The 27,605-nt window shown below is 56.0% G+C and overlaps 1 protein-coding gene across 4 annotated transcripts in view; it reads right to left on the bottom strand.

Moving 5' to 3' along the window:
• LOC116950763 (neogenin-like) overlaps nucleotides 1-21,048 on the bottom strand; it is a 106,626-nt gene extending 85,578 nt beyond the window's left edge. For all 4 annotated transcript variants that reach the window (XM_032968805.2, XM_032968806.2, XM_032968803.2 and 1 more), the window contains exon 1: nucleotides 20,591-21,048. In XM_032968805.2, the coding sequence (XP_032824696.2) occupies nucleotides 20,591-20,729 (139 nt within the window). In that variant the 5' untranslated portion in view covers nucleotides 20,730-21,048. The remainder of the gene's footprint in view (nucleotides 1-20,590) is intronic.
• Between the last annotated feature and the right edge of the window lie 6,557 nt (nucleotides 21,049-27,605).

Raw genomic sequence — 27,605 nt, forward strand, 5'->3', positions numbered from 1 at the left:
TAGAGTGTTTGGCTGCTATACATTTCCACACTATAAGCCACTCCGTTGAGCTATCATTTGTGACCAGGTTGCTTCTGAAAAAGAGCTATGCAGCTCCGTAGGTCTTACCTGGTAAAATAAATAAAAGTTTAGAGTATCTTGAGGAGTTCGCTTGTTTGACGAGTGCATCTTCGGTTCTGCTTTATGTAACGTAGGAGGAGGGGGGTGGGCTGTCGGCGGGTTTGGGCAGGACGCCTCGCCAGGCGCAATGATGTGTCCGACGCACGGGACTGGTGACGGAACGACGGCAACAAAAAGAGGGATCGCAGGCCCCCGGAACGAGGGGCTCATCCACCGCGGAGACGGAACGGGCGCAGACGTCGGGGCGAAACTGACTGCGGTGTCGCAGGACCGAGACTGACGGCGGACGTATGGTGGGGGGTGGGGACGGAGGCCTTCACCCAACAGTGGATAGACCATGGCTGACGATGACGACGATGAGGATAACACCTCTAATTATGCACAATTCGATTTTTTTTTATGACAATAGACCAGGGGGGGCTGCCTTAAGTCACTGCAGTAACAGTGACTTAATTTATGGCAGCGCAAACGCAAATTTTAAAACTCTCCAGGTAAATTTCGATTTAAAGCTTTCGTGACTGCAAGGATTCATCTTCTTGGTTCTTTCGGTAAAGCCACGTAGAATGGGAATAAAATAATAAGAAGGCCACTTGTGTTGTGGCCGAAACGTCGTGGGAATTTTATTGTCTTATTTTTTAGACAATAAAATTCCCACGTCGTTTCGGCCACAACACAAGTGGCCTTCTTATTATTTTATTCCCATTCTACGTGACTTTACCGAAAGAACCAAGAAGATAAACTCTCCAGGTAGTAGTGCGGCGACTGTGGTCATCCAGAACGGAGCCGTACAACGTGTAACAACGCAATGCCACGATCCACAAATACGAAGGAGACATCACGGCGATGATACACTACTCCGCCGCTCCTGACGTGATTATCTTCTGGCTTGACCACCCGCATGTGAAATTGTAGTCGTCGCTCTGCAGCTACATCAGCAGCTGCACCACAACAAGAAGACTGCAGCGGCAGCTGCTGCTGCCCAACATTTCTCCACTCGCAGCACCGCAGCACCGCGTAGGGGACAGCGGCGGCTCCCGGTGTTTACCGGAAGCACCGCGCAAGTCTCCGAGCGCGCTCGTGACACCGGACGAATATAAAAAAATCGCCGTTGATGTTGTGCATAACAACGCAGGCCGTTTACAGGACCCAATGACCTATCCGCGTAAAATTACACCGATATTCAGAGCTCTGCTCGGACATTCACACTTAACCTGGCCCTATTTATACATGTTTTCCTTTTAACGCAAGTGGTTATTGATGAATGGCGATGGCTTTTTTTTTTTACGAGCGCCGGTCCTATCGTGCAAAGCTAGTTCGAGCTATTTTTCATTTTACCAGCTAAGCCCCACTGAGTTATATAGCTATTTTTCGGCAGCCAACTAAACGCTCCTGCCACGTTTATGCCGAGCCGCCCATACTGGACAACTGTGAAAAAGATCTTTGTAGCTCATCGGATTTCTCCTGCAGCCTCAATAAACATTCTGATTAACGAAGGGGACGACGAAGAGGATACAAATGCCAAGGCGAAAGCGCAGCCCTGCAAACGCTCGCTCACGCCTCTGCTGGCGGAAGGGCCTCCGCTCGAGGGAGCTCTAGAGAGTCGCTCTGGACAGCCCAGATGTCTCGGAAGAGGTGGGAGGAGCTCACACTTTACCTCACCAAACGTTACCAGCCAATCAACTGGCCAACACGTGACATTTTATTTTTTTCAAACGTACAAATGAGACGGTAAAAAATTAAGGAGTAACTATTGTTGGGACTCCAGTGGCCACCTTGACTTGTGACGACTGAACATCTGTGGGAGAGAATCTATGAATGCCTGACCACAGCCGCCATTCTCCACTAAGTGGCGGTGACGTCACCACGGCGCCCGTGCCAGGCCAAGTGCATTTTGAGGCCACGTGAAGTGTCGAAGGCTCGCTGACAGGTCACGGACGGACCCACGTACCGTGGATTGACTGACCGAGATGACTGGCAGATGCACCACCTGTGCCCTGAAGCGCGCGCACACACACACACACTGGCATAGACAACACGCGGCTGATGCGATCAGTATCTCTGCATTGGGGAGACGTCGCGACCCCGGTGATGGAGAGAAGTAAGCCGATGATGGCATCCGCCCGACGGAGCGGGCATACCGAGCGCCGCGTCTCCCACGGCCGGCGGGTGACGCGTTTCGCACGATAGGGGCGGCCGCCGCAATGAGGGCGACCGTGGAGGAGGAGGCATGAGCGCCCTGTGCACCGCGGCGCAGGCGACCCGAGCGTGTTTGTGTAACGCTCGTTTTGTGTAACGCCAACAGCCCCCATGCAGCCGCGGAGGCGGCCTCGCCGCCGCCAGCAGCCAGCTGCTCCGCCGAGGCTCTGTGTTTGCTCAGGGTCGCGATGACAGCTTCGTCAAGAGGATTAAGTGTTTTACTTTGACGTGAAATTAACAAACGATCGCGCTTGGCGCGCCCGCCTTGAGAGCACCAGCGACTGCATGGCCTTGGCATCCCCCCACCCCCCCACCCCCCCCCCCGTTGTTGGCACGAGCACGGGTTCCACAAAACAGGAATTAGGGCCGCACCTGGGCATGTTTTAGGTGCGACGGAATGTTTATTCGCTACAGTAGTTCTCAACGCAATCTCGCCTCATCTAACTCAAAACACACCTTCCACTTTAAGCTAACCCGCGGCGTCCTTGTATATGAAGCAGCGAATCCTCCGTGTGCCAAAAGCAGCCGCCTCCACGTCCCTCACCGCAGGAGAACATCCGCGCCCAAGTGCGCGGCCCTCCGTGGCGAGCAGCGGTGGCCGGCGGCGGCGAGGACCGGCACTGCGGGGCGGCCATTGGAGCCGCTAGGCCAGGGGTCGGCAACCTGCGGCTCCGGAGCCGCATGCGGTGGCTCTCTGGCTGCCCCCCTTGAGGGCAGCTGTCTCTGGCTGCCCCCCTTGAGGGGGTAGCCATCTTAAAAAAAAACGTTAATCTTAAAAGTTATTTTAATTTAACATCATTTATCAAATATGGCAGGGAATGGGTCACTATGGAATATCTGGTGAGAACAAAATGTACAGTTAAACGGTATTGTTAAAAAAAAAAACTCAGGAGGAAATACATTAAACACCTAGTTTATTCCATCACCTATTTTGTTTATTTAAATCAGAATTTGTTTGTCATCCGCTGTATACCCGCTGCTGTATTTGCGTACGAGTGGCATGTGATGCGGCTCTCGAACTATCATGGTGCCAGAACGTTGTGCCCGGGAGCTATGAAGAGGGCGGCAAGGCCCCACCGTGCACACCCAGGCAAGCCGAATTAAGGGTTTCCTCGGCCCACACCAAAGACAGCCGGCGTGGCGTCAGTTCAACACAGCCCGAGCCTTGCTGATGCTCCTCACGATTCGTCTCGCCATTTTGAAACCTCGAAAAAGTGGAAAACGGCTTCACGCCAATCTACCGACGGGGCCCGTCCTCCCCCCAGCCATCGGTGTTTGCCGAATGCCGGACCGCAAATATTCCCCCCCCCCCCGCCCGTGAGTCTACGTGGGCTGCCCTTGCAAACGGCCGGTGGAACGAATTCTCAAGCGAAGAACTCACCACGCGGAGGGAGGACGGTTTAATTTCACGAGACTTTCCATCGGCGGCGGCGGCGGCGGCGGCATTCCCGGTGAGGTGAAGCGAGGGAAGCTGCCCCCAACACCCCCCCGCTCACCGCCCCCATGCCATACGCCGCTCCCCCACCGGAGAGTTTGGGCGCCGTGTTTAATGTCCGCAGAAAGGCTGCACGCTCAAACCCCGGCGTTATGAATGCTCCCACATACGGCCCCGCAAATTGGAATTCTCCGGGGCAATTGTCCTTCCAGAGCGTTTACCGTCAACGCCGGCGTCACGGGCAAGGAGGCGGCGCACAATCGGCACGCGCGCAAAGAGTCGCTTCAAAGCGCCGAGCGCACGACGCCCCCCGGAGCGGGAAGGGGGGGGGGAGATGGAAAATCCTGGGCCCTCTTTGTAAACAAGGCCTGCACTGCGGAGGCGGTGGCTTAGCAGCGGGGCCACACTGTGAAGACGTTCAATGGCACAGGGCGCCCTTGTGGAACGCCCCCCCCCCTCCCCCCCAGTCTGCAACCTAATAGCCCTCCCTGTACAAACACACTCAATAAATAAATCCGCCGCTGACCAAACAGCAGTGCACGATTTACTATCCGTGTGAACGACTTGCGCCGGGGTAGGCAAATGCAGTGTGAAACCGCGGCGGTGGTGGTATGGGGGGGGGGTCGCACAAACCGATCACGATGGAGGCAGCAGACGCAATTTTCGAGCAATAAATTCCGACCGCGCGCGGCTGCTTTTAGCCCTTTGAACGACTCGAGCAGTGAGCCGTCCATTCATTTTTGCCCTCGTCTTGGCGAGCCGCAGCTTCAACGGGGGCGGCACTGCAGCCGAAGCTAGCCACCACTTCCCCCCCTCCCCTCCCAAACGACACCGAGTTGCTTCTCCAGCGCCCCGACCGGCACAGTCCCAACCCGGCCCCCTCGGCAGGCGCTGGGAGCGCGCGTTCAGCGGGGGACGTCGCGAGAGCGGCCGCCCCTCGCGCCGTTCGGCCCTCCGCGCCACCGTCTCCAAGCCACACCTCCCCCCCCCCCCCCCCCCCCCCCGGCTCAGCTCCCATCCCCCAGAGCGGCGGGGTAGAGTTTCTTCACCAGAAACCCATAAAGGCTCCGTTCCAGCAAATTACAGACAAAGCCAGGCAGCACAGTTCCTCAACAATGCAATTACAGCACGCGTTTGTTCAACAACCCCACCACCTTCCCCCTGCCCCCCCGATAGCACGCTTCCACCACCACTGGGAAGCGTGCCCGGGGTGGGGGGAAGGGGTCGCGTCTCGAAGCCGCGGGCCAAGCCCCCCCGGATCCCTGCAGCGGCCTGCTCTCAGAAACGGCCACGGGCCTGAAGGGGGCCGACGCGGAGGACGAGTGCGGCCTCGGCGAGGGCCTCGTCCAGATCGACTTCGTCGGAAACGCGCGGCGAGAATGTGAACCGGCCGGACAGATACGAGCTTGGGACAGCGAGAGCCAACCCAAACGTTCATTAAACTAAAACAAAAAACGATCTATTGTTTTAGCAGGTAAGGCCCACTGAGCTGTACAGCTCTTTTCTCAGACGCGACCTGGCTATCACAAATTATTGCTCAACGAAGTGGCTCATCACGTGGAAATGTATAGCAGCAACAGACTCTAAACGCGTGATTCCTACATGTGGAGGGAAAAACCGGAGGACCCGGAGAAAAATCCACGCGACCATGCGGAGAGAGACACGCAAACTCCAAATATACAGCAGCAGCAGGAGTCAGTGTCGGGATCGAACCCACGACTTCCTGTATACCAGGCGAGGCAGTTAACATCTCGTATATAATATATAAGATTGCTTCTCTCCGACCAGAGAGCGAAGTGAAGGAAAGTTGGTGCAGGGGACGGAGGGGGGTGATGGGAGGCTGAGCCGACGGGGGGCTCACTTTGGAGCGGGATCCGAGCCGCCACGGCTCGGGAACGCCCGTGGGAACGCGGCACGAATTTTTTTTTTTTAAACACAGTTTTTTTTTAAAGATTGCTTCCTGACCCCCACTGCCTGGCTGCAGAGGGCACAGAGAGGGGGCGGCAGGGAGAACGGCGTGGGAGGAGCCGAGCCCGCGGCGCCTCGTGGCTCACGGAGCGCAAGAGAGGGGGGGGGGGGTAGAGCCTGGGCCCCGGTGCCATTCGGGGGCTGTTCCCGGGCCCCGGGCGCGCGGTGGGGAGCGCCACGCGCGTGGCCGCTGCCCGAATGGCAGCGGCGCGTCGGCCCGTTTACGCGCGCGGCGAGCGCGCGTCCGCGGCGGAGCGACGTCCGTGGCGGAGCGACGTCCGTGGCGGAGCGACGTCCGTGGCGGAGCGACGTCCGTGCAACGTTGGGCTCCACGTCGCGACGCGCCTGAGCGTCGTCGAGAAGGCGTCGACGCAACTTCGTGCCGCGCGCACGACTTGATTTGCAAGCTGCTGAACCTCTGACATTCAGCGGCGCTGCACGACCACCACCTCTCCCCCATCGCACAAGTGCCCCGGTTACATTAAATACCGCGATCCCTTTCATTACTGTGCGAACCAAGGCCTGACAGCGGTTACTTTCGATTACTCATTAGCCTCCGGGGCGAGATGACGCCGTCCGTGAAAATCAACAACGGGAGTTTATTGTACATCGAGCAACGCCGTCCACCAAGGCTGCGTGTGCCGTGCTTTGAAACCAAAGCCCCTTGCAAGTTGACTCTCTCCTCGACACCCCGAGTCCGGGATCCCAGAGACGGCGCCGTGCGGTGGTGCCACGTGCCGTGACCGCTACGGTTTGTGCCGTCTTTTGAAATGGGGTCCTCGCTTTGCTTGGCCTTCCGAGTTTCAACGGCCTCTGCTGCCAGGAGAAACAAACCAGAAATTTGTTTGGCCCCCAAACTCGATCTGAAAACTTTTTTCTCTCTCTCTCTCCAAAACTCGCGCCCGAGACTGAAGCAGTGACCGTGGCAAGGGGAGAAACACGAGGAATGCAGACAGCGAGCCAGCGCAGGCTGTGGCGCATGACGGCTGAGGATAATAGGGTTTTCTCTCCGAAATTAACTCGGAACTCAAACAATGTTTTGTCCAGACATCGTTGGGTCTCATTTTTATTCAATTATCGCGTGCCAATCAACCTCCCTAAATAAACTTTGGCGCGGGTGAGAATGCCGAGCCCTTGTGTGCCGCCGACACCCGGGGGTTTTGAACGGCGTTCACCACGCGTGGGGTGTAAACACCTCGTCGGGGGCTCCTCCACGCGTGGCCAAGGACACAGCCGAGGGTTCCCGCAGGCCACGGCGGCTGTGCCCCACGGGTTCACCGATTGCCCCGTGAGCTGCCCGCACGTTCAACGGAGTCGACGCGCAGCGTCGCGCATTCGTGAACTTTGAGCTCGTACACGAGACGTACGCACAGAGCTGGTTTATCTTTCACGCAGCACGCACACTTTCTCCCCCCTGAGCCAACAAACGGCACGCCCCGACGTGCCCCCCCCCGCTCCTCTCTCTGCGCTCACACAGCACACGCACCCTGCAGCCCGAGTGGCGAACGCCATACAGTGCGGCACTGTAACCACGTGTGTGGCCGCACGCTGCCAAAAGGGAACGGTCGCTCCCCCCCCCCAGACCCCGCTCGCCCCCCCCCGAGACCCCGCTCGCCCCCCCCAGACCCCGCTCGCCCCCCCCCCCCCAGACCCCGCTCGCCCCCCCCCCCCTAGAACCCGCTCGCTCCCCCCCCCCCGAGACCCCGCTCGCCCCCCCCCTAGACCCCGCTCGCCCCCCCCCCTAGACCCCGCTCGCTCCCCCCCCCCAGACCCCGCTCGCCCCCCCCCTAGACCCCGCTCGCTCCCCCCCCTAGACCCCGCTCGCTCTCCCCCCCCCGAGACCCCGCTCGCTCCCCCCCCCAGACCCCGCTCGCTCCCCCCCCCCCGAGACCCCGCTCGCCCCCCCCCTAGACCCCGCTCGCTCCCCCCCCTAGACCCCGCTCGCCCCCCCCCAGACCCCACTTGCCCCCCCCCGAGACCCCGCTCGCTCCCCGAGACCCCACTCGCCCCCCCCCGAGACCCCGCTTGCCCCCCCCTAGACCCCGCTCGCCCCCCCCCCCGAGACCCCGCTAGCTCCCCCCGAGACCCCGCTCGCCCCCCCCCAGACCCCGCTCGCTCCCCCCCCCCGAGACCCCGCTCGCCCCCCCCCTAGACCCCGCTCGCTCCCCCCCTAGACCCCGCTCGCCCCCCCCCAGACCCCATTTGCCCCCCCCCGAGACCCCGCTCGCTCCCCGAGACCCCACTCGCCCCCCCCCCGAGACCCCGCTTGCCCCCCCCTAGACCCCGCTCGCCCCCCCCCCCCCCGAGACCCCGCTAGCTCCCCACGAGACCCCGCTAGCTCCCCACGAGACCCCGCTCGCTCCCCCCCACTCCCCACCTCACTCTGCACCCTTCGCTTGCACGGCACGCACTTCACAGACACTCGCTGGAAATGTTAAAAGCTGAACAAGCGGTCAAAGTCTCTCTCCCTCTGTCTGAGACACCAGGCACGCTGGTGGGTCTCACGCAGCCCAGGCACGAGGAGGCAACAAAGACAAAGATCCCCCGTATGGCCTTAACAGACTGTTGGGGCAAGTGCTGTTAACGAGTGGCACCTATGAAGGCACGGCACACGAGGTGGTGGTGGGTTGCCAGCACCACGCCCGGCCGCCTTTGTCTCGCAAGCGACGATGTTTACACACCGCACCAAATGCTCATTTGAGGCTGAGTCGACCTAGCTGAGGCCCGCGACCGGCTCAGATAATCGTCACGTGTGCACTCACAGGCCGGTCTCTACCCAGGAGGCACCAGGAGGCACCAGCGGGCACGAGGCCGACAACAGCAGCAGCACGCAGCAGACTTTCATCACTTGCGGGGTTTGTTTAATCTCCGTGTCTTCAAGAAGCAGCCCTGTGCACTTTGTTTCCGAACGGCGCCCGTACCTCGAAAGCCGTTTCCCGCTGGACGTTTCTCCCACCGCCGAGAAACATTCCCAAGAAGAAAACAAACCGCAGCGGGAAGGGATATTGGGTGGTGAGTACGGCACCGAGAGTCGAACAGCCCCCCGTGACTGCCGGAGCTGAACAACGACGGGAATGACTGCGGCGGCGTTGCCCATAGAAAGCGAATGTTCGTGCTCAAGGCCAGCATGTGCCCATACGAAGAAGTTGTTTTGGGTTAGATCGCGTCAATATTTATGTGTCGTTAAACCCGCCGCCACCCGGCACATCCAAATCGCTAGGTCTGTCACGTAACACAAAACGTGCCAATTCGTTACTGGTAAGGCACACCGGGTGTGTTGGGAGAGTAAACCCACAACATTTACAATTCGAGTACAACGTTTCCGCCAGTAAATTACAGGCGACAGCCATAATTGCCATGTTTTGTGTTACGTCACAAACTTTAACAATTGGCCGTGTCAATTGGTAAAACCACCCCGCGTTAAACTGACAGCATGTATGTATGCATGAATTTGCGTGCGGAACTGCTTTCGCACCTTACGTAGCCAACCATGCTAATCTGAGGTGTGGGGGAAGGGAAAAAAATGACTTGATATGGATATCAATCAATGATATGGATATCAATTGATTGATATCGATGATCCATTCTTGCGCTCATAAAACTCATCACGTGCGCACGAAATGCCGTGTGGTTTTTTTTTTATCCACATCTGCCGTGAACAATGGGCTCGCGTCACGCCTACAGCCACTAGAGGTGCTACCATTCACCGCAACGTTCTCGATCGATCAATCAAACTTGGTTATTGAACATCGCGCTAAAAACTTGTCACGGAGAGCGCTTCGCACGTGAACATAACGTGACATCAATAAGATTTGAGATACACAAACAGAGGAAACGGTATACGCGGTTCAATAAATATATATAAGACATTCCAAAAATCATGAATCATGGGAATCAGGGTTCAACCGATCCACCCCGAAACACCAGAAGACGAGGATATTAAACTCGCGTTGCCTCCTAGCCCTGACAATGCGACAATACACACAAACAATGCGACATTACACACAAACAATGCGACATTACACACAAACAATGCGACATTACACACAAAGTCAGCCGTTGTGCGGCGGCGTCACGGTCCAAATTTCGCCAAATTAAAAAAAAGTGGCCGCAAATTACTCAATTGGGATCGCACACACAGCTGCATTCATCACCCCCGGCTCCACCGTGCCCCCCCCCCAAGCCCCCCCTTACTGGCAGACTCATGCCCGGTTGCGGGCCAGGTGTTCAGATCAGCTTGTGCCTAAAGGGGGCAGCTGCCACTGGGGGTGCCCTTTCAAATGTGTTGAGATGAGATGCAAAGTGGCTTATCGCGTGCAAAGCACCCAGAGGCGACGCTCACATACAACACACTACCGCGCGGTGCATAAACACACGGTACTGCACCGTATATACAAACATCAGACGGACAGATCGGTCACCGTTCAGGCAGGTGGGCAGTGCACGGTGCACAATGAAAGATCTGCGCGTCCAACGTCAGTGTGCACGCTCACCGCCAGCACAGAGCGCACCGCTCACCCACGACGTTGTTCCAACGTCGCGGGCTTCCAATTCGACCGCAACGGCGTCCATTCCGCGGGACGGAATGGAACCCGCGGCGCGTTCGCTTCGGCGCGTGCACGCACGGCGCATTTTGTACGCACAACGCATTTTGCACGCGCGCAATGTGTACGTGAGCAGAAACGCGATGTGAAACCAGGCCGCACGTGTAGGGAGGTGCAGCGGTAAAACGCGAAGGCGCCGCGTGAAGAGGGAGCGTTGAACGCGCGAAACTGGAACACAAAAAAAGTACGGCGGACACGCAAAGACTCCACGTTCAGCATCTATCCCTGGCAGTTTGGGGGAAGGGAGGGGGGGAGTTGTCACCTTGGAACAAACACAGTGGGTGGCAAACACGGCTCCGTAAAGGATCGCAATTGGTCACAACTGTAATGCGGGCACAGCTTCCAAAACATTCTTTCAAGATGTCACCGCTCCCGGTCATTGCTGACTCGAAGCGAAACCCAGGGGGGGGGGGGGGGGGCCCAATGCAACAACCAGAATCAGCCCCCTCCCCCCGAGCACCGTCCGAGGACGCCTTCCGCCACAATCACCCCGTCTCTCTACTTCACCCATCCTGTCTGTCGCCCGTGCGACACCCCGCTCGCACTGGCTGACCCGCCGCTAACAGAATCAAGGCAACTTCTTCCGTCTCCGGTCGTTTCGTATTTGTTGGAGGGAACCAACCACGGTTCCCGGGTGGGTTTCCACATGAGGGGAGGGAGGCTTTGTTGAGCAAAAACCGCCCACGGAATTATTAATAAAGCTGCGGTGCATTATCTGTGCTGGAGGAGGCATCTCCTGGAGTGACCCCCCCCCCGCCCCACCGTGTGCATTAGTTCGCGTTTGATTTACACGGCGAAAGTGGCGGTGGCTTACCCACACGCGCATTCCTCAGCGCCGCACTGTAGAACACTCCGCATGCCCGTTGCGGCTTTGCCAACCCTTCCCGCACACGTTTCACGCACACGTTTCACGCACACGTTTCACGCACACGCGCGAGAGGGCACGGGGGGGGGGGCTCTCGTTGCGCCGCATTTTCTCAAAACTCCAATTCGCTTGGCCGTGTCGGTTCAACGGGAACGGTTTTTTTGCTCCACGCCATTATCAATTCTATCAGTTGCGAATCTATACACGGGCTACGAAGAGCCGCTGCGCGTTTAAGTGTCTCGGGTTATCCGATCGCGACGCACGCACGCAAGCATGCGTCTATCTATTTTCCTACTGAATTGAGAAATGCAATAGCTGGGCACAAAGACACGGCCGGCTTTGGTGCGTTCACGTTTCCTCCTCCTCCTCTGAGTGCACGCACTCCAGGCTGTTCTCTCGAGCTGGCGCGCGTCTCCACAGCGAGGCTGCCTCTGGAATGCTCGCGGTCATAATCCACTTTCGCCGCCGCTGCTGCACTTCACCGGTCGCCCAGTTCTCGTTCTCACAGCCTGCCAGTAACCTAACGCTTGCCAAAAATGAACCCGGCGCGATACCTCGCTGATCTCGTCAAGGAGCGTGAAGCACCGCGCGACACTCCGGCGGTCGTCCTCGCAGCGGCAGCGACTTTTGGCTGCTGGCCATCGAACAGAGACGGTCACCGCGTCGCGCGCTTTCAGACGCGCTTCGACGGACGTCTGGAACGTTCTTCCTTTCCGATATTAGGAAGCCACTTGAGCTATGCACTTTTAAAATATCGAGACTGAAAAGTAATTTCTTTAGAGCTGCTTTTTGTGTTTAGTTTGTTGTCCTTCCCTGCACCTCCGATTTGCACGTTTGCCTACGTACGGCGCGAAAGAAGTTCAACATACGTAACCTGCAGACCCCCCCACCCACCCCCACGCTGGTTACCGATTAATGCACGACTCCGTAGCCAGGTCAGCTGTGTTCACAGGACACGGACTCCATCCCCGCAGCTCCTACGACGAGGGGTCACCCCCGAGCTACTGGGGCCAGACGGACTCAACGTGGGGGCCCCTCATGAGAGGCGAGGCCCCGACTCACACCGGCAGAAAGACGACGCTGGCGTACAGCAGGTTTTGGCTTATTCGGCTATTTATGCGTGGCCATGGCTATACGCCTTTTGGCGTCCTCTGGTCTAGCACCAATTGAGACGAGGCTCAAAACAATGCTGTCTCTCGTGTGGACCAATCAGTTTCAAGGACAATGCATATGTTATCAGAGTGTTTTTTTTTGCATTTTGACCACAAGTATTGTGGTTAATGCACACATGATTCCTCGTAAAGAGGTTTCAGTTTTGTTGGCAAAAACACAGCTGAAAAAGAGTCCCAAGACTCTTTTTCAGCTGTGTGCAATCCCAATTAATTTGCAGATACATTTTTACCAGCAACGAATATATTTTGCCAACGTCGGTTAAGATTTTACGTTCTATTTTTTTTTCTGTTGATATGGGAGGAAACCCCATGCAGAACCGGGGGAGATACAAACTCCACCCTGAAATGCACACGAGTCGGGAATCAAACCCAGGCCGCCCCCGTTTCTTGTTGCAAGCCTGCATGCCAACAGTGCTCACCTATTGTTTAGACACACTGAGCGCCCCAATGGTGGAGCATAGATTAACATGGCCATGCACTGGTGAGAGACAGGCAGACATCACCATTGGCAGGCTCCCAAACATTTTCCAAAACCGATTCACTCGGCACCTTTACGCAGAGGACTCCACACGAGGTCAACACGCAGGGTCACCGAGAAGCAAGGGGGGTGGGAGGGTGAACAGGCAATTTGCCGCAGTCCTCGCACACAAAAGAGGGCCACCCCCACAATGGCCTGGAGATGTTGGAATTAAGGGAGGATCCGTGTGGCACTCTGCCCCCCAAACCCCACCTCGAGCTGGGGGGAAAAAAGACAGGCACCAGAAAACCCCCCAAACGCATGCGACAGCCACTGGCTGTGTGCACGCAGCCTGGGACCACCGCAGTCTGGCCTTCACGAGCGTTCACTTCGCCCGAATAATACCACGGCAAGATTGCGAGGATGCGTTGTGAGAAGTAGGGGCGTGTTGTTCTTGAACCACACCCCCTCCTCATCACACCCCCTCCTCATCACACCCCCTCCTCATCACACCCCCTCCTCATCACACCCCCTCCTCATCACACCCCCTCCTCATCACACCCCCTCCTCATCACACCCCCTCCTCTCTACACCTCCGATTAGCACTGTCGGCGACGTACGGTGCGAAAGAAGTTCAACATCCTCTCTGCTATGTGCCTCCATCTCCACACCATCTGCCTCCCCACCCATCACACAATCTCACTGCTAACACATCCCAGTCCCCACGTCGCAATGAGCACTGGTAAGAGTTCAGTGTGTGTTAGACACGTTCAAACACACAAAGATACCCCGTATAGCCTCAACAGACTGTTGGGACAAGTGCTGTTATCGAGCACCTATGAAGGCCGGAACGGCACACGAGGGGGTGGGTGGCCAGCACCACGCCCGACTGCCTGTCTCCCCAGTGGCGATGTTGACACACCGCACCAGGTACTCATTTGAGGCCGAGTCGACCTAGGCGAGGCCCAGGAGCGGTTAAAATAGTCGTCGCCGATGTCGGCCGTGAGCGGGAATCGGACTCGGGATGCCAGGTTCGTAGCGCAGCGTAACGCTAACCACGGCGCCACCACTCCCCACGTTCTAACACACACGCATGTTCTAACACACACAAACACAGCCCTAACGCACACGCGGCACGGCACGGCAAACACTCTCTCTTCGAACGGCCGCTGATGAAGACGCAGAGCGACAACCGCGACTTCACATTCAGGTGGCCGAGCCCAGGGAAGGAACGAGCGCGTCAGGAGCAGCGCGAGCGCGATATCGCTGCGACGGTGTCTCTCCTTCTAGACACTGCAGCACAGAGAGACACTGCAGTACAGACAGAGAGACACCAACTCACTCACCCGTGTCTCTCACACACACACTCCACGACACCAACTCACTCACCCGTGTCTCTCACGCACACACTCCACGACACCAACTCACTCACTCGTGTCTCTCACACACACACTCCACGACACCAACTCACTCACTCGTGTCTCTCACACACACACTCCACGACATCAACTCACTCACTCGTGTCTCACACACACTCCACGACACCAACTCACTCACTCGTGTCTCTCACACACACACTCCACGACACCAACTCACTCACTCGTGTCTCTCACGCACACACTCCACGACACCAACTCACTCACTCGTGTCTCTCACGCACACACTCCACGACACCAACTCACTCACTCGCGTCTCTCACACACACACTCCACGACACCAACTCACTTGTGTCTCTCACGCACACACTCCACGACTCCAACTCACTCACTCGTGTCTCTCACGCACACTCCACGACACCAACTCACTCGTGTCTCTCACGCACACACTCCACGACACCAACTCACTCGTGTCTCTCACGCACACACTCCACGACACCAACTCACTCACTCGTGTCTCTCACACACACACTCCACGACACCAACTCACTTGTGTCTCTCATGCACACACTCCACGACACCAACTCACTCACTCGTGTCTCTCACGCACACACTCCACGACACCAACTCACTCACTCGCGTCTCTCACACACACACTCCACGACACCAACTCACTTGTGTCTCTCACGCACACACTCCACGACTCCAACTCACTCACTCGTGTCTCTCACGCACACTCCACGACACCAACTCACTCGTGTCTCTCACGCACACACTCCACGACACCAACTCACTCGTGTCTCTCACGCACACACTCCACGACACCAACTCACTCACTCGTGTCTCTCACACACACACTCCACGACACCAACTCACTTGTGTCTCTCATGCACACACTCCACGACACCAACTCACTCACTCGTGTCTCTCACGCACACACTCCACGACACCAACTCACTCACTCGTGTCTCTCACACACACACTCCACGACACCAACTCACTCACTCGTGTCTCTCACGCACACACTCCACGACACCAACTCACTCACTCGTGTCTCTCACGCACACACTCCACGACACCAACTCACTCACTCGTGTCTCTCACACACACACTCCACGACACCAACTCACTTGTGTCTCTCATGCACATACTCCACGACTCCAACTCACTCGTGTCTCTCACGCACACACACATTTGCTCATTCGCTGTGATGGTAAATTTAGCCGCGTCTATAAATACCGTATCATGTGTTATTGGAGCATCGTAAATACGGATTTTGAAATGCACGCCGGAGAGCTCGATTCGCAGAGACAGACCTGTACACAATGACGTGTGCACAGTGACGTGTGCACAATGACGTGTGCACAGTGACATGTATAGTGACGCGTACACAATGATGTGACGCGTACACAATGATGTGACGCGTACATAATGTGTACACAATGACGTGTACGCAGTGACGCGTACACAATGACGTGACGCGTACACAATGACGTGACGCGTACACAATGACGTGACGCGTACATAATGTGTACACAATGACGTGTGCGCAGTGACGTGTGCGCAGTGACGTGTGCGCAGTGACGTGTGTGCAGTGACGCGTACACAATGACGTGACGCGTACATAATGTGTACACAATGACGTGTGCGCAGTGACGTGTGCGCAGTGACGTGTGCGCAGTGACGTGTGCGCAGTGACGTGTGCGCAGTGACGTGTACACAATGACGTGACGCGTACATGTGTACACAATGACGTGCACACAATGACGTGACCACAATGGCGTGTGCACAATGACGTGTGCACAATGACGTGTGCACAATGACGTGTGCACAATGACGTGTGCACAATGACGTGTGCGCAGTGACGTGTCCACAGTGACGTGTACAGTGACGCGTACACAATGACGTGACGCGTACACAATGACGTGACGCGTATATGTGTACACAATGACGTGTACACAATGACGTGTACACAACGACGTTACGCGTACATAATGTGTACACAATGACGTGACCGCAATGACGTGTACACAATGACGTGTACACAATGACGTGTACACAATGACGTGTACACAAAGGCAAGAGCTGCCCTATGCAAGCCCTGAGCAGACCGTTCGAGCCAAGTTCCCGTTCGCGAGACGCAGCCATGAAAACTAACACGGCACACGAGGGGGCTGGGTGGCCAGCAACCACGCACGGACGCCTTTGTCTCCGCGCCAGGTTACTCATTTGAGGCTGAGTCGCCCTAGGGGAGGGCCCAGGAGCGGTTCGGATAATCGTCGCCGGTGGTGGCCGTGAGCGGGAATCCAACTCGGGTCGCCGGATTCACAGCGTAGCGCGCTAACCGCTACCCCACCGCTCCCCACTTATATAGTTTAGCCTGCAGACAATACACACAACACACACTACTACCCACAACACAAAAGATAAAAGATCCCCCACTCAATACTACACAAACACACCTTACTTCACACACTACTACACACAACTACACACACACTACACACAAACACACACACTACACAAACACACACTACTACACAAACACACTACTACACACCTATATATACACACACACTACTACACAAACACACACAAACACACAACACACACCTGTATACACAACTACACAAAACACACTACACACACACTACTACTACACACACCTATATACACCTGTATACACTACTACACACAACACACACTACTACACAAACTACTACTACTACTACTACACACACCTGTATACACAAATACACTACTACACACAACACACTACTACTACACACACACACCTGTATACACAAATACACTACTACACACAACACACTACACACAACACACTACTACACACACTACTACTACTACACACACCTGTATACACAAATACACTACTACACACAACACACTACACACAACACACACTACTACACACACTACTACACACACTACTACTACACACACACCTGTATACACAAATACACTCCTACACACAACACACACTACTACTACACACACAACTGTATACACAAATACACTACTACACACAACACACAATACTACACACACACTACTACTACTACACACACACCTGTATACACAAATACACTACTACACACAACACACTACACACAACACACTACTACACACACTACTACTACTACTCACACACCTGTATACACAAATACACTACTACACACAACACACTACACACAACACACACTACTACACACTACACACAACACACACACGACTACACACACCTGTATACACAAATACACTACTACACACAACACACTACACACACTACTACTACACACAATTGTATACACAAATACACTACTACACACAACACACACTACTACTACTACACACACAACTGTATACACAAATACACTACTACACACAACACACTACTACTACTACACACAACACACTACTACTACTACACACACAACACACTACTACTACTACACACAACACAAGTGCAGCAGGCGTGAGCTACGACTCGAGCCCCGGGTCGCAGGCTCGGAGCATCACTGCACAACAACGACACCGCCAACAATAACAACAACAACAACAACCACACCACCAACAACCACACCACCAACACCAACAATCACACCACCAACAACGACACCGCCAACAACAACAATAACACCACCAACAACGACACCACCAACAACAACAATCATACCACCAACAACGACACCGCCAACAACAACAACAATTACACCACCAACAACAACAACAATCACACCACCAACAACAACAATCACACCACCAACAACGACACCGCCAACAACAACAACAATCACACCACCAACAACAGCACCAACAACAATAGAAACACCAAACATACCAACGACACCACCAACAATGACACCACCACCAACGACACTAACAACAACACCACCAACAACAGCACCACCAACAACAACAGCACCACCAACAACAACACAAACAACACCACCAACAACAACACCACCAACAACACCACCAACAACAGCACCACCAACAACAGCACCACCAACAACAGCACCACCAACAACAACACCACCAACAACAGCACCACCAACAACAACAACAGCACCACCAACAACAACAGCACCACCAACAACAACACCACCAACAACAACACCACCAACAACACAAACACCACCAACAACAACAACACCAACAACAACAGCACCACCAACAACAACACCACCAACAACAGCACCAACAACAGCACCAACAACAGCACCACCAACAACACCACCAACAACAACACAACCAACAACAACACCAACAACAACACCAACAACAGCACCACCAACAACAACAACACAACCAACAACAACACCACCAACAACAACACCACCAACAACACCACCAACAACAACAGCACCACCAACAACAACAGCACCACCAACAACACAACCAACAACAACAACACCACCACCAACAACAGCACCAACAACACAACCAACAACAACAACAGCAGCACCACCAACAACAGCACCAACAACACAACCAACAACAACAACGGCACCACCAACAACAACAACAGCACCAACAACAACACAACCAACAACAACAGCAGCACCACCAACAACAACAGCACCACCAACAACAAAAGCACCACCAACAACATCACCAACAACAACATCACCAACAACAACACCAACAACAACACAACCAACAACAACAACACCACCAACAACACAACCAACAACAACAGCACCACCAACAACAACAACAGCACCACCGACAACAACACAACCAACAACAACAACACCACCACCAACAACAGCACCAACAACACAACCAACAACAACAACAGCACCACCAACAACTGCCCCGCACGCGATTCCCGAGTCGCCGGTAAACGCGCGCGCGGTAGCCTCCACACTGGCACAAAGCGCGACATGCGTGTACTGTGTATACTGTATAGTGTGTACTGTGTGTGATGTGTGTACTGTGTGTGATGTGTGTAGTGTGTGTACTGTGTGTGATGTGTGTAGTGTGTAATGTGTGGTGTACTGTGTGTGGTGTACTGTGTGTGATGTGTGGTGTACTGTGTGTGGTGTACTGGGTGTGATGTGTGGTGTACTGTGTGTGGTGTACTGTGTGTGGTGTACTGTGTGTGTACTGTGTGGTGTAGTGTGTGTACTGTATGTGTAGTGTGTGTGTACTGTACTGTGTGTACTGTGTGTAGTGTGTACTGTGTGGTGTACTGTGTGTGGTGTACTGTGTGTGGTGTACTGTGTGTGATGTACTGTGTGATGTGTAGTGTGGTGTACTGTGTGTAGTGTGTGTGTGTAGTGTGATGTGTACTGTGTGTGTACTGTGTGTAGTGTGTACTGTGTGGTATACTGTGTGTGTACTGTGTGGTGTACTATGTGTGATGTGTGTACTGTGTGTGTGTAGTATGTGTACTATGTGGTGTACTGTGTGTACTGTGTGATGTACTGTGTGTGTAGTATGTGTACTGTGTGGTGTACTGTGTGTGTACTGTGTGTGTACTGTGTGGTGTGCTGTGTGTGATGTGTGTACTGTGTGGTGTGCTGCACGGTGTGGTGTACTGTATGGTGTACTGTGTGGTGTGTGTACTGTGTGGTGTGTGTACTGCGTGGTGTACTGTATGGTGTGGTGTGCTGTGCAGTGTGCTGCACTGTGTGGTGTGTGTACTGTGTGGTGGTGTGTACTGTGTGGTGTGTGTACTGTGTGGTGGTGTGTACTGTGTGGTGTGTGTACTGTGTGGTGTGTGTACTGTGTGGTGTGTGTATTGTGTGGTGTGTGTACTGCGTGGTGTACTGTGCAGTGTGCTGCACTGTGTACTGTGTGTGATGTGTGGTGTACTGTGTGGTGGTGTGTACTGTGTATAGTGTGTACTGAGTGTGTACTGTGTATAGTGTGCACTGAGTGTGTACCGTGTATAGTGTGTACTGTGTATAGTGTGTACTGTGTATGGTGTGTACTGAGTGTGTACTGTGTATAGTGTGTACTGTGTATAGTGTGTACTGAGTGTGTACTGTGTATAGTGTGTACTGTGTATAGTGTGTACTGTGTATAGTGTGTACTGTGTATAGTGTGTACTGTGTATAGTGTGCACTGAGTGTGTACCGTGTATAGTGTGTACTGTGTATAGTGTGTACTGTGTATAGTGTGCACTGAGTGTGTACCGTGTATAGTGTGTACTGTGTATAGTGTGTACTGTGTATAGTGTGTACTGAGTGTGTACCGTGTATAGTGTGTACTGTGTATAGTGTACTGAGTGTGTACTGTGTATAGTGTGTAGGGGTCCCCGTGTAGGGGTCCCGTGTGTAGGGGTCCCGTGTGTAGGGGTCCCCGTGTGTAGGGGTCCCGTGTGTAGGGGTCCCGTGTGTAGGGGTCGCGGTGGGGGTTCACTCACCGGGAGTGAACCCGAAGGCGGCGAGGCTGACGACGGCGGCGAGGATGGCGACGGGGCTCGAGAGGTCCCCTGCCCCCCTACTCCTCCTCGTCCTTCTCGCGGAGACCCCCTTGGGGGTGCCCCCTACGCCGGCCTCCATGTCCCCGGGCCCCCGGCGCGCTCAGCAGGAGGCGCGCAGCCCGAACGCGCGGCGCGGTGGCATCGGCGGCGCGACTCCCGGACGGCCTCTCCACCCCGCCGCTGCCAACTCGCTGCCGCTGCCGCCTCCAGCCAGACACGCACTCGCTAAGCCGCTCACTCGCCGAGAACAACAAGAACCAACAACAACGACGACGGCTACGACGACGAGCACCACCGCAGCCGACCGCCACCACTCTCGCCACTAACTCAGTCCGCGCGGCTCACTCGCGCTCTCCTCCACGCGGCGCGGCGGCGACTCGCTGGCTACTGCCCCCTCCCCCACTGCCCCCTCCCCCACTAACCCCTCCCCTACTGCCCCCTCCCCTACTGCCCCCTCCCCCACTAACCCCTCCCCCACTGCCCCCTCCCCCACTGCCCCCTCCCCCACTGCCCCCTGCCCCCTCCCCCACTGCCCCCTCCCTGCGCTCTCTGCTCGCTCCACTCTCCCTCCCCCTCATCACTCTCCCTCCCTCCCTACCTCCCGTGCCTCGCACCCTCCCCCCTCTCTCTCTCTCCTGCCCCCTCCCCCCTGCCCTGCCCTCGCCACCTCCCCCCTGCCCTGCCTTCTCCTCCTCCCCTGCCCCCCTCCCTCCCTTGCCCCCCTCCCTCCCTTGCCCCCCTCCCTCCTGCCCCCCTCCCTCCCCTGTCCCCCTCCCTCCCCTGCCCCCCCTCCCTCCCTTGCCCCCCTCCCTCCCCTGCCCCCCTCCTGCCCCCCTCCCTCCCCTGCCCCCCCTCCTGCCCCCCTCCTGCCCCCCTGCCCCCTCCCTCCCCTGCCCCCCCTCCTGCCCCCCTCCCTCCCCTGCCCCCCCTCCTGCCCCCCTCCCTCCCCTGCCCCCCCCTCCTGCCCCCTCCCTCCCCTGCCCCCCCTCCTGCCCCCCCTCCTGCCCCCTCCCTCCCCTGCCCCCCCCTCCAGCCCCCCTCCCTCCCCTGCCCCCCTCCCCTGCCCCCTCCCTCCCCTGCCCCCCCTCCTGCCCCCCCTCCTGCCCCCCTCCCTCCCCTGCCCCCCCTCCCCTGCCCTCCCTCCCCTGCCCCCCACTCCCCTGCCCCCCCTCCCCTGCCCTCCCTCCCCCCGCTTCGCCGTGAATCTGCGCCCCGTCACTCGGGCGCGCTGCTTCAGGAAGACCCCGAGGAGCGGGGTGGGAGGGGGGCTGCTGAAGGAGATGGGGGGCGGGGCTTAGGGGGGCGAAGAGGGAAGGGGGAGGAGGGGGGTGGGGGGGCAGAAGGGGATGAGGAGGGGAGGAGGAGGAGGATGGAAGAGGGGATGAAGGGAGGAGGGTGAGCGGAATGGAGCAGGGGATGAGGAGGGAACGAGGGGAGGCGGTGGAGGGGGGGGGGTGAGGAGTAGGGGGAGGGGCTGGAGGCTGGGGAGGGGGTTGGGTGGAGCCGTGGGGAGCTGCAGTGATGAGTTGCGGAGTCGAGGGGGGGAGCAGTCTTGTGGAGGGAGCGGGTAATGGTGGGAGATGGAGATGGAGGTGGAGGAGGAGGTGGAGGAGGTGGCGCGGGGGGTGCAGGGCCCGGATTGCCCGAAGCGTGGCGGTGAAGTCTGAACCCTCACGCGTGGGGCTGCAGTCGCCTCAACCTGCGACTCGTGATCGAACCTGGCCCGCTGTGGTTCGTGGCTCGAGTCTGGTGGCCTCGTCCTGGGTCTGGAGTCTCCAGGCCGGGGGTCGGGGCACGGTTCTTGACTTTGCACTTCCCGGCGGCATCGACGTTGGAGTCCGGATTGTGAATCCGGAGTCTCGGACAACAACAATCAGGGACTGGAGCCGCGATCCTGGGTTGGATGTTTGACTCGGGATGAACTCGAGAGGCGTGAGAATCAACTCCGGGGAGTAGTCGCTCGTGACTCTTGAGGGCGAGCGTCACTTGAGACGCGGCACGAAACGTTGACGCCAAATCTGAGGTACAGTAAATCCTCTCAAAGCCAGACCACAGTGATTTGGGGAGGGGGGGATCCCGCGTTGGATTCCCGACTCATTTGCTTTTCTGCGTAGTGTGTGTATGTGTGTGTATGTGTGTATGTATGTGTATGTGTGTGCGACAGGGATGTCCTCTGGCTCCCACATTATTTAACATCTATTTTGACCACGTAGTTCGTGAAGCCTTCAATAGCTGTACCGGGGGAATCTCCATATGGTACAGATATAATGGGAGGCTGATCGATGCCCGGGTGCGGTCAAGGGATGGCTCCCTATTGCTCAACCACGTTATGTATGCCGATTATTTGGTAATAGCTGCTCAGTCAGAGGAGGAGTTGGAGACGCTGCTGCTGAGACTGGAGCATGCCACTAAGAGATGGGGCCTTACCATCAGCCCCACCAAAACTAAGCACCTGCCTGGGTATTTTGTACCATCGGACAGTCCACCCCCACAACTCCCAATCGGTGATGGGGCAGTTGTGGAGCGAGTGGAGAGTTTCCCATACCTGGGCAGTGTGCTTATGACCGGCTCCAGTTTAACAGCAGAGGTCTCACTCCGAATCAGTCGAGCGGCAATATCTTTTCATCGGTTGCGTAACGCTGTGTGGAAGCTACCTGGTCTTTCGCTCCGCACTAAGCTTCAGGTTTTCTCGGCCACGGTCATTCCCTCCCTTCTCTACGCTTGCGAAACGTGGACCCCCCTAATGGAACATCTTCGTCGGTTAGAAACATTTAGGCTGGCCTGCCTACGATCCATCCTGGGTTTAACCAGGCTGGATTGTGTGAGGAGCTCACAAATCCTTGAAAGATCTGGGCAAGGTCCCATCGGTGAACTCCTCCGGCAGGCAAGGCTGCGTTGGCTGAGTCATGTAGCCCGCATGCCCAGCCACCGCATGCCGAAACAGCTTTTGTTCGGCCGGATCGAGGGGGCTAAACGGGCGCGGCACGGGTTAGAGAAGAGATGGAGTGATGTGGTACAGGAGGACGTGGAGCTGAGTGGACTTGCCGATGACTGGTACCAGCGGTGTCAAGATCGGCCTCTGTGGAGGAGGCTCGTGAAGGACGCTACTGGGCAGTTGGAGGCAGTCGCCCTCCAACAACAACGGAGGGCGGAGGAGCGACGCTCACAACAACGAGCGGAGCGCCGGGTGGCTAAAGCACAGCAGATTGGCACAGTAGGGGGCACAGGTGGTGCACCAGCCAGTCATCTCAGTCAGTCGACCCGTGGCACTTGGGTCTGCCCCGTGACCTCCTGCCCGCGGGCGTTCGACACTTCACGTGGCCTCAAGGTGCACATGGCCTGGCACAAGCGTCGTGGTGACGTCACCGCCACTTAGTGGCGAATGGCGGTTGTTGTTGTTGGAGCGGTGGTGTAGCGATTAGCGCGCTGTGCTATGAACCCGGCGACACGGGTTCGATTTCCGCTCACGGCCAACACCAGTGACGATTATCTTAACCGGTCCCGGGCCTCCCCTAGGTCGACTCAGCCTCAAATGAGTACCTGGTGCAATGTGTAAACATCGCCACTAGGGAGACAAAGGCGGTCGGGCGTGGTGCTGGCCACCCACCCCCTCGTGTACCGTTCCGGCCTTCATAGGTGCTCGCTAACAGCACTTGCCCCTACAGTCTGTTAAGGCTATATGGGGGATCTTTGTCTATCTTTGTGTGTGTATGTGTGTGTATGTGTGTGTCCCTTGTTCTTCATGGACTTCCACCGGGGTGTGGGGAGCGGTCGTGCAGTGGTTAGCGCTACACTGCGCGTGTTCCCCCTCCTCTTCCTCGAGTGGCGCGTGTTCCCCCTCCTCTTCCTCGAGAGGCACGTGTTCCTCCTCTCACTCGAGAGGCACGTGTTCCTTCTCTCACTCGAGAGGCACATGTTCCTTCTCTCACTCGAGAGGCACGTGTTCCTTCTCTCACTCGAGAGGCACGTGTTCCTTCTCTCACTGGAGAGGCGCGTGTTCCTCCTCTCACTCGAGTGGCACGTGTTCCTCCTCTCACTCGAGAGGCACGTGTTCCTCCTCTCACTCGAGAGGCACGTGTTCCTTCTCTCACTCGAGAGGCACGTGTTCCTTCTCTCACTCGAGAGGCACGTGTTCCTTCTCTCACTGGAGAGCCGCGTGTTCCTCCTCTCACTCGAGTGGCACGTGTTCCTCCTCTCACTCGAGAGGCACGTGTTCCTCCTCTCACTCGAGAGGCACGTGTTCCTCCTCTCACTCGAGTGGCACGTGTTCCTCCTCTCACTCGAGAGGCGCGTGTTCCACCTCTCACTCGAGTGGCACGTGTTCCTTCTCTCACTCGAGTGGCACGTGTTCCTCCTCTCACTCGAATGGCACGTGTTCCTCCTCTCACTCGAGAGGCGCGTGTTCCACCCGCAGCGCTTTGCCCCGGTGTAAAGGAAAGAACGCCCTCCGCGTGTCATGAAAAATTGATGCCCCCCTCGTAATATACACGACGGGGGTGCCACGTGGTTGCAGTGGGCATCAAAACCGCTGAATATAAACTAAACAAGTTTTTATTTTACCAGCTAAAGCCCACTGAGTTATACGGCTCTTTGTCAGAAGCGACCTGGCTATCACAAATGATGGCTCAACGAAGTGGCTCATCGTCGTGTGGAAATGTACAGCATCCAGATACACTAAACGCATGGTGATGTTCATTCTAAATGTGGAGGGAAAAACCGCAGGACCCGGAGAAAAATCCAGGGGTGACCTGCCGATGTTCTCAGTCCCTGTTGCGACCACTTTGTATGATGTTGATGTATGTTGAACTTCTTTCGCACCGTACGTAGCCAACCGTGCTAATCGGAGATGCCGCCTTCTCCCAACTTTGCCCTCTTGGCGTCCGCGACACTTATTATCCGTGTGTGTGTCTTTGCAGAAAACGATCATTTAGAACTGCTTTTGGCAACACTGCTCACGAGCGATGGCTCATCGGCTGCCTCATCTACTCGCCCATTCATCACGCAGTCGGCCCCGCGGATATGCGATGAGATAGGGGAGGGGGGGCAGGGTGGGGGGTGGGAGCCGGCAGCAGGCGCGTGGCCGAGTAGCAGCCGGCATCTGCCTCTCGGAGGGAGGGGGCCCTGTGCGTGGAGCAGGGAGGGCCACCAAGGATGAGGGCGAGTGCAGAAGTGCCAATTTAGTAAAACTAAAAACTAAACTTTTTATTTTATCCCAATGAACTATATAGCTCTTTTTCAGAAGCCACCTGCCCACAAATGATAGGCCAACGAAGTTGCTTATCGTGTGGAAATTATAGCAGCCAAATACTATAAGCGCATGATGTTGATTTCTAAGTGTGGAAGTAAACACCGGAGGACCCGGAGAAAAATCCACGCGTCCACGGAGAGAGAGAGAGACGCAAACTCCAAATAAACAGCAGGCGTCAGGGTCGGGATCGAACGCACGACCTCCTGCATACCAGGCGAGGTAGTTAACATCTTATGAAAGAGGAGCACACGACGGACCAGTGGATTACAAAGAATAATAACGGCGTCGACTTGTAAAGGCGCCACCGTTGCGCAGTGTTCGCTCGCTCTCGTAGGCAGAGGGCGACTCGAGGGGCACGAGGGGGACTCACAGGCAAGTGGGAAGGCAGCAGTCACGCGGTAAGCCAGCGCCATCAATTGCCCAAGCTTTGCGGTCCTCTATATGTTAAGGTGTTATCGGCCAATTAATGAGAGTTTACATGCGGCAGGAAACCGAAGCACCCAGAGAATTAACCCACGCGTGCGAGGGGGAAACGCTCTATCCCATACAGACAGAACAGGTGGAGTCTACATTATTTGCTGTACTGTCCTCTACTGGTATGCCGTGGTATAGCACCTCTTGGACGCTTTTGAGGAGTTTCGCAACATTTGTGCGGTAATCCACCAACCCTCACTGCCTCCACAGTGCTGGATTACAGGCGGTGTGCATAGCCACCACAGCCCGGTTTGGATTTTGACTTAATATATAAACAATTATAGGCAAGGAAGGATCTCATCAAGAAGGTTCTTCTCCAACCATAACAGTTTCATCTCCGGACGTGAATGGTGGAATAATGGGGCAGGCACCACGTGGTGTTCTACCCCGGGCATTGAGGAACCTCGGGGTGCCCCTGACATGCCAGGATTCGCCGTGCCACTCAACTTTTTATTTTTATTTTACCAGATAAGGACCACTGAGCTACATTAGCTCTTTTTTTAGAAGCGACCTGGCCACAAATGATAGCTCAAAGAAACGGCTTATAGCGTGGAAATGTATAGTTGCCAAATAATAACGCGCGATGTTGATACTAAATGTGGAAGAGAAAACCGGAGGACCCAGAGAAAAACCCACGCGACCACGGAAAGTCGGGATCGAACCCACGACCTCCTGTATACCAGGCGAGGTAGTTAACATTTCTCCACCGTGGCGCCCAATTCAATAGTTCAGGCCTCCCTCAACCTCAACGTGCCGCGAGCATCTTCACGGCAGCGAAGGAGACACGATTTAAATATATATTTTAAAATTAAACAGCGCCCTAGACTCGTGTCGGGTTCTCGATGCTAATTAAATTCGCAGCTCTCCCAATTTACAAATCGTAATTAGGGCCGATGGCAGTGGAGCACCGGAGTGGATCGCATCGCTCGAGGGGGGCTGCCTTCTTCTGCGTCTGTCTGTCGGGGTGCTGTGAGTACGGGAGTGGCTGATTTCTGTATTCAGACCCCTCTCGTGATTTCCCTCTTCAGACCCCTCGTGATTTCTGTATTCAGACCCCTCACGTGATTTCTGTCTTCAGAGCCCTCTCGTGATTTCTGTATTCAGACCCCTCTCGTGATTTCTGTCTTCAGACCCCTCGTGATTTCTGTCTTCAGACCCCTCGTGATTTCTGTATTTAGACCCCTCTCGTGATCTCTGTCTTCAGAGCCCTCTCGTGATTTGTCTCCAGACCCC

Source organism: Petromyzon marinus, chromosome 40 (assembly GCF_048934315.1).
Source record: "Petromyzon marinus isolate PM22_M1 ecotype Great Lakes invasive population chromosome 40, UKy_Petmar_22M1.pri1.0, whole genome shotgun sequence".
Lineage (NCBI taxonomy): Eukaryota > Metazoa > Chordata > Hyperoartia > Petromyzontiformes > Petromyzontidae > Petromyzon > Petromyzon marinus.